Source organism: Carcharodon carcharias, chromosome 3 (genome assembly GCF_017639515.1).
Source record: "Carcharodon carcharias isolate sCarCar2 chromosome 3, sCarCar2.pri, whole genome shotgun sequence".
Classification (NCBI taxonomy): domain Eukaryota; kingdom Metazoa; phylum Chordata; class Chondrichthyes; order Lamniformes; family Lamnidae; genus Carcharodon; species Carcharodon carcharias.
The window spans coordinates 63,987,673-63,995,959 of record NC_054469.1 but is presented as its reverse complement, the minus strand read 5'-3'; the positions used below and the strand labels follow the sequence as shown (position 1 = coordinate 63,995,959).

Here is an 8,287-nt window from a genome sequence, read left to right as displayed (position 1 = left end):
GTGTCTGAAGATTTCAAGTATGGAAAACACCTACCCTTAATTTATCAAATAAGTCAGCGGTCTCTTTTCTTCGTGCCAGAGTGACTCATTGCAGAATGAGAGATGTGGGGATAGGGTGAAAGGAGCATGTTTGCAAGCACACAGACAAATAGGTTAAAAGTAAGCAGCAGTCATTATGCAGCACACTTTGTTATTGTTGTGGACAATAACTGAGCTCTCTGGCTAATGAAGGCCACCTGGATAAGACTTCTAAAACGAGCCAAAGGAGGACATTTGAAGAATTCCGATATCTGTGTAAGAGCAAACATTTTTAAATCGTTTCAGGTAATTGGTGATGAGGTGCTTACAATTTCTGACAGTCCCAACTGGGTTTTTTCTTAGCACCGTTTTAAAATTTCTAATTGTTTCGATAAATTGAGTTGCTGAGCTGCTCCCCAGTCTGAGTGACTTTCATAACATGCATGTTAAAAATTTGTAGCAACTTAAACCATTTGAACGAATAGGTGGCAGGGGAAAGGGCTTTGGCCTGAACCTGATGGGTTCTAGCAGTTGTTTACAGAAATTAAAAGATGCAGGAACATATTGGGTATCACTAAAGCCAGCAGTTTGGATCAGAGTGCTGTGCTTTTGTAGTATTATTGTATAACGTTGTTTCCCTCATGGCATTAGAGATGCTTGTTTTCTTCTGTACTTGTTCTTTCACTATTTTGCTGCTTTTAGTAAGAGTTTGTTCAGTGATTTGCCGTTCCAAAGTAACTATATCCAAACCCATGCATGCAACGGTACTTTGGAAGCACCTGGTATGAATAAGCCGGGAGTGGAAAGGTAACACAATAGCTCCGTCTTCCTATCGGATTTACTTCTTTTCATCCTTGGGCATACTCATTGCCAATTTATTTCCTTCAAACATGCAGAAAATCATGTTGAAAGGAGTGGAGGAGTTCTGCTAATACAATAGTTTCCAAACTGTACAGCAGATACCAACTAATATATGGTCCTGATTTTCTCCTTTGTTCCTGTGCAGGGTTCGGCGGACTCCTACACTAGCCGTCCATCTGAGTCCGATGTATCTCTGGAGGAAGACCGGGAGGCTGTACGAAGGGAAGCAGAGCGACAAGCCCATGCGCAGCTGGAAAAAGCAAAGGTAATGTAATGTTTCACAATTAGATTGTAAAGTTATGTTTTATATCCTGCAAATAGTTGTGCAGGCAATACTATTTATTTGGTAAATTCATGGCCAAGATAGAGAGGATCAACATGTTAGAACATAGGCTGGAGTCTGTGCTCTAAGCAGCATAAAAAATGAGATTGAGTGAAAATGATTCCCTTCCCTTTTACTTTGTTCAACACCAGCTGCATTTGCTGACATGCACATGTACACATGGACAAGATAGGTTACACAACTCTTAAATGTCTTCTGCAATATTGCTCATGCGTTTGCAATCATATCAACATTTCAGAAATAAATACAAGATTAAAATTGAATGCAATTAAAAAAAAACATTCAAGAATATAAATTATTTCTTCAAATTTGAAAAGTGCTGCACATCAGTTCATTTGAAATGCGTCACTTATGTAAATTATTTTGACAACCATTTTACACAAAGCAAAATCCAACAAATAGTAGCGAGATAAATTACCATTTATTTTATTTTTGTTGGTGTTGATAGAGGGGGAATCATTGGCCAGAACACTAGGGGAGCTCTTTGCTATTCAAAATAATACAATCTCCATATGAAAAAAAATGGATGTGCTGTCTTTAAGGTTTTGTCCAAAGGCATAAAGTTGAGATTTTGGAAATTGGGTGTCGAAGTTTAGCTCATTTTAAAAATTCATTCACGGGATGTGGGCTTCACTGGTTGGGCCAGCATTTATTGCGCATCCTTAGTTGCCCTTGAGAAGGTGGTGGTGAACCGCTGCAGTCCGTGTGGTGTAGGTACCCACAGTGCTGTCAGAGTGGGAGTTCCAGGATTTTGACCCAGCCACAGTGAAGGATCAGCGACATATTTCCAAGTCAGGATGGTGTGTGGCTTGGAGGTGAACTTCCAGGTGGTGGTGTTCCCATGTATCTGCTGCCCTTGTCCTTCTAGATGGTGGTGGTTGTGGGTTTGGAAGGGGCTGCCTGAGGAGCCTTGGTGAGCTGCTACAGTGCAACTTGTAGATGCACACACTATTGCCATTGTTCGTCAGTGGTGGAGGGAGTGAATATTTGTGGAAGGGGTGCCAATCAAGTGGGCTGCTTTGTCCTGGATGGTGTCAAGCTCCTTGTGTGTGTGGGAGCTGCACTCATCCAGGCAAGTGGGGAGTATTCCATCACACTCTGATTTGTGCCTTATAAGTGATGGGTAGGCTTTGGGGAGTCAGGAGGCGAGTTATTCATCACACGATTCCTAGCCTCTGACCTGCTCTTGTAGCCACAGTATTTTTATGGCTAGTCCAGTTCAGTTTCTGGTCAATGGTAACCCCCCAGGATGTTGATAATGGGGGATTCAGTGATGGTAATACCATTGAACTTGTATTCTCTCATGTTGGAGATGGTCATTGCCTGACACTTGCGTGGCACGAATGTTAATTGCCACTTGTCAGCCCAAGCCTGGATGCTGTCCAGGCCTTGCTGTATTTGGACATGGACTGCATCAGTATCTCTGGAGTTGTGAATGGTGCTGAACATTGTGCAATCATCAGCAAACACTACCCTGAGGAACTCCTGCTGTGATGTCTTGGAGCTGAGATGATTGACCTCCAGCAACCACAACCATCTTCCTTTGTGTTAAGTATGATTCCAACCAGTGGATTGTTTCCCCCCCTGATTCCCATTGACTCAAGTTTTGCTAGGGCTCCTTGATGCCACATATTGTTAAATGCTGCCTTAACATTATGTCAAGGGCAGTCACTCTCATCTCACCTAATGATTGCTCCTTGTCACTAATCTCCCCAGAGGTATAAATCTCATCTAATATTCATGAACTGTAGCAAAGCTACAGTAATGCTTGATGCAGGAATAGCCATTCGTCCTTGAATTTTGAACATCTTTCTCTTTACCACAGGGGCTGTAATGTCATTTGGCAGATGAATTTTCTACATATTAAGCACTTTTTTTCTCTAAAGAACCAACATGTGAAGAGCAGGATAGAAGTTGTGTTTCATGCTACGCAGTTTGTGCTGCATTATATACGTTTGCACGATAGTTTTGAGCGGAAGCGTTGGCTGCTCCATTCCACAACACACAAGCTCGTGAGTGTTTACTGATCTGAATATAACACCGATGAAGTCACATTACCCAAAGCATTTATATAGTGCCTTTAATGACGTAAAACATCCCAAGGCACTTCAGAGTAACCTAATCAGACAAAAAGTCACATCAAGCCAAAGAATCAGATATTGAGGCTGACAAATAAAAGTTTGGTCAAAGAGGTAACTTTTAAGGAGGACCTTAAAGCAAAATAAGAGGCAGAGATGTTTAGGAAGGGAATTCCAAAGCATGGCTGCCAGTGGTAAAGCTAAGGAAGACCAAGGGGAGAATTTTCTCCCCGTCGTGTAGGCTGGGCGGGAGTGGACGCGCAGCCAATCGCCGCCTGCAATCAGCTGTGCGCCACCATTTTACGTGGGTGGACCAATTAAGGCCCACCCAGCGTGACGCGCATCCGGAAGCGCCCAGCGCAAAAGAGCGCAGAAATCTCCCTGAGGCACGGAGCTGCCTCGGAGATTAAGTTCATATTTAAATTTTGAAATCAAGTGAGGAAATTATTTACACGTGCTGCTCATGTGACAGTGTCACATGAGCTGGGACATGTTTATGTATTTCAATAACATTTTTTATTTAATCAATAAAGCCTTCATGAAACTTCATCCCACCTATGGAAGAGGTTTCATGAGAAATGTGAAGGCTGTCTGCGCTCTTCACCTGCCCGCCAGCCTTAAGGTTGGATGGGCAGCCCTGTTAATGGTTTCAGTTGGCTTTTAAATGGCCTTAACAGTTCTTTGACAGTTAGGCGGGTGCGCAGCTGACTCCAGTGCGCGCCCGCCGATCTAAAGATCGGGATGATGCACGGTGATGTCGGGATGCATGCCCGATGTCACTGCGCGTCAGCGAGTGGGGTCTGTCCCTACACGCCGACCAGAAGATTCGGGTCCAAAATTGGAGATGAAGTCTAAATTGGAGGAGCGCAGAATTCAGAGGGGTGTAGGTCTAGTGGAGGAGGTTACAGAGAAGGAGAGGTGAACAGTGAGGCCATGGAAGGATTTAAACACTGGAATATGAGTTTTAAGTTCAGGATATTGATGGACCAGGAACACAGGACTGATGGGTTCATGGGGTGAGGTATGAGTTAGTGTGTGCTTTAAATGTAATATTCTAATAGTCAGTTAAAATTAGTGAGCACCCAATAAGTTTTTAAAAAAATAACTAGTATAGGCATTGCAAGGGCTGTGATCAGTGCAGTAGAACAGTCGTGGTAAAAGGAAGAGTAGGGATTTATACATGGAGGCAGGAGGCATAGCTGAGGTAATACCTGAATACTTTGCATCTGTCTTTAACAAGGAAGAAGATACTGCACAGGCCATGGTAAAAGATTAGGCAATTCAGACACTAGATGGCTTTAAAAACGAAAAGGATTAGATTCTGGATAGATTCTGTGCTTAAAGTTGACAAGGAACAGAGACCGGATGAGATGCATCCAAGGATGCTGAGGGAAATGAGAGTGGAAACTGTGGAGGCACTGGCAATAATTTTTCATTAAGCACATAGGAAAATGTAGGCTGATTAAGGAAAGCCACCATGGATTTCTTAAGAGAAAATCATTTTTAACCAACCAGCCAGAGTTTTTTGAAGAGGAGGGTTGATGAGGGCAATGCTGTTGATGTGGTTTACATGCTCTTCCAAAAAGGTATTTGATACAGTGCTGTACAACAGACTTGTGAGAAATGTTGGAGCTCATGGAATGAAAGGGACAGTAGCAACATGGTTATGGAATTGGCTGAGCGACAGGAAACAGAGTAATGGTCAATGGATGTTTTAGGGCCTGGTGGAAGGTTTGTAGTGGAGTTCCAAAGGAGTCATTGTTAGGACCCTTGTTTTTCCTGATATATGTTAATGATTTAAAAGCTTGCTGCGCAGGGCACAATTTCAATGTTTGAAATATAGAACTTGGAAGCATTGTGAACTGTGAGGAGGATAGTGTAGAACTTCAAAGGGACATAGACAAGTTGGTGGAATGGGCGGATAGTTGGCAGATGAAGCTCAATGCAGAGAAGTGTGAGCTGATTCATTTTGATAGGGAGAACATGGAGAGACAATATAAAATAAAGGGCACAATTCTAAAGTGGCAGAGGGACCTGGGTGTATATGTGCATAAATCATTGAAGGTGGCTGACTGGTTGTGAGTGTGGTTTATAGACAGGGGCACAGAATACAAGAGCAAGGAGGTTATTTTGAACTTACATAAGACACCAGTTCAGTCTCCACTGGCGTATTGCCTCAGGTTCTGGGCGCCACACTTTGGGAAGAATGTGAAGCATTCAAAAGGGAATGAGACTATCACCTGAAGAGGAATAATGTTCAGGGTTATGGGGAGAGGGTGGCACTAGGTGAGTTGCTCATTCGGAGAGCCAGTGCAGACACAATGGACTGAATGGCCTCCTCCTGTGCCATAACCATACTGCCTAAACAAAGATACATCTGCCAAAGCACAGGGATCTTCTGCAGGGCTATGTAATCTCAGGGTGGATGATGGCATCAGCCCTTTTTTTTTAAAGCCCTCTATAAGTTACCTGTTGGTCAATACTCCATATATAAGAGTTGATTTTGTTCAGGCAGTCTCCACAACCATTTGGTTTTCTGTTGGTTTTAAAATATCTTGTCTAACTAATATACCACTTCTAGGAAATGATGACCTTGTTTACGTTCTTTGTAACCCGCTTTTTGTTGGGATCAGCTTTAGTTTCTGTATGTCCTGATTGGACCCCTTTGTACATTGGATTAGCATCCAATTTGCACACAGCTGTTTGGATGTCTGCCAGAAGTATTGACAGATACCTCTGAATACATTTTGGAGTTAAAAGCTATTTGGTGGTACAATTCTGGTCACCACATTACAGGTAGGACATATTTTCTCTGGAGAGAATGCAGAGATTTATAAGAATGTTGCCAGGGCTTAAAAATTGCAGCTATGAGGAGAGATTGGATAGATTAGGGTTGTTTCTCTTAGAACTGAGGTGGCTAATGGGTGAAACATAGAAACAGGAGCAGGAGTAGGCCATTCAGCCCTTCGAACCTGCTCCACCATTCAATATGATCGGCTGATCCTCTATCTCAATGCCATATTCCTGTTTTCTCTCCATACCCCTTGATGCCCCTAATATCCAAAGAAATTATCAATTTCTTTCTTGAATATACTCAGTGACCTGGCCTCCACAGCCTTCTGTGGCAGAGAATTCCACAGGTTGACCATCCACTGAGTGAAGAAATTTTTCCTCATCTCAGTCCTACATGGCCTGCTCCGTATCCTGAGACTGTGGCCCCTGGTTCTAGACTCCCCAACCAGGGAAACATCCTCCCTGCATCCAGCCTGTCTAGCCCTGTTAGAACGTTTTATACGTTTCAATCAGATCCCCCCTCATTCTTCTAAACTGTAAGTGAATACAGGCCTAATCGAGCCAATTTCTCCTCATACGACAGTCCTGCCATCCCCGATATCAGCCTAGTGAGCCTTCGCTGCACTCCCTCTATGTCACGTATATCCTTTCTTAGGTAGGGAGACCAAAACTGCACGCAATACTCCAGGTGTAGTCTCACCAAGGCCTTGTATAACTGCACTAAGACATCCTTACTTCTGAACTCTTGCAATGAAAGCCAACATACCATTTGCCTTCCTAATTGCTTGCTGCACCTGCCTGTTTAGTTTCATTGACTGGTGTACGAGGACACCCAGATCCCTTTTGTACATCCACATTTCCCAATATATCACCATTTAAATAATACTCTGCCTTTCTTGTTTTTCATTCCGAAGCGCACAACTTCACATTTGTCCACATTATACTGCATCTGCCATGCGTTTGCCTGAACACACAACTTGTTTACATCGCCCTGAAGCCTCCTTGCATCCTCCTCCCAACTCTCAACCCTGCCCAATTTTGTGTCATCAGCAAACTTGGAAAAATTGCATTTGCTTTCCTTATCCAAGTCATGTATGTCTATAGTGAATAGCTGGTACCTAAGCACTGATCCCTGCGTACGCCACTAGTCACCGTCCACCATCCAGAAAAAGACCCATTTATTCCCACTCTCTGTTTCCAGTCTGTCAACCAATTCTCAATCCATGCCAGTATATTACCCCCCCAATCCCATGTGCTTTAATTTTGCCCACTAGCCTCTTCTGTGGAACATCTTCAAAAAAAAACTCCAGTAGATTAGTTAAGCATGTCCTTTCATAAACCCATGCTGACTTTGCCTAATCCCATTACTGCTTTCCAAGTGTTCTGTTACCACGTCTTTTATAATAGACTCTAGCATTTTCCCCACTACTGATGTTGGGCTAACTGGTCTGTAATTATTTGTTTTTTCTCTCCCTCCTTTTTAAATAGTGGGGTTACATTTGCCACCCTCCAGACTATAGGAGCAGCTCCAGAGTCTTTAGAATTTTGGAAGATGACCACCATTGCATCCAATGTTTCCAGGACCACTTCCTTTAGTACTCTGACATGTAGATCATCAGGCCCTGAGGGATTTTTCAGCCTTTAACTCCATTAATTTCTCTACTAATTTTTACTAATACTGATTTTCTTCAATTCCTCCATCTCACTAGACCCTTGATTCCCAAGCATTTCTGGGAAATTATTTGTGTCCTCTTTTGTGAAAACAGAACCAAAATATGTGTTCAATCCTGCTGCCATTTCTTTGTTCCCAATTATAATTTCCCCCGTTTCTGGCTGTAAGAGACCTATGTTTGTCTTTGCTAATCTTTTTCTCTTCAAATATTTATATAAACTTTTGCAGTCAGTTTTTATGTTCCCTGTAAGTTTACCCTCATACTCCATTTTCCCCTTCTTGATCAACCTTTTTGCCCACTTTTGCTGAATTCTAAACTGCTCCCAATCCTCAGGCTTGCTGCTTTTCTGGCAACTTTATATGTTTTCTCTTTGGACCTAATACGATCCCTAATTTCTTTTGTAATCTATGGTTGAGCCATTTTTCCTGTTTTATTTTGGTGCCAGACAGGAATGAATAATTGTTGTAATTCATGCATTCCTTCCTTAAATATTAGCAATTGCCTATCCACCATGAACCCTT

General features: G+C 42.6%; 1 protein-coding gene across 2 annotated transcripts in view; it reads left to right on the top strand.

Annotated features, from left to right (window-relative positions):
* The first annotated feature begins 215 nt into the window (after positions 1-215).
* Positions 216-8,287, top strand: part of LOC121276101 (voltage-dependent L-type calcium channel subunit beta-2-like) — a 118,475-nt gene continuing 110,403 nt past the window's right edge. For both annotated transcript variants that reach the window (XM_041184053.1, XM_041184052.1), the window contains exons 1-2: positions 216-294; positions 1,025-1,144. In XM_041184053.1, coding sequence (XP_041039987.1) covers positions 226-294; positions 1,025-1,144 — 189 coding nt within the window. In that variant the 5' untranslated portion in view covers positions 216-225. The remainder of the gene's footprint in view (positions 295-1,024; positions 1,145-8,287) is intronic.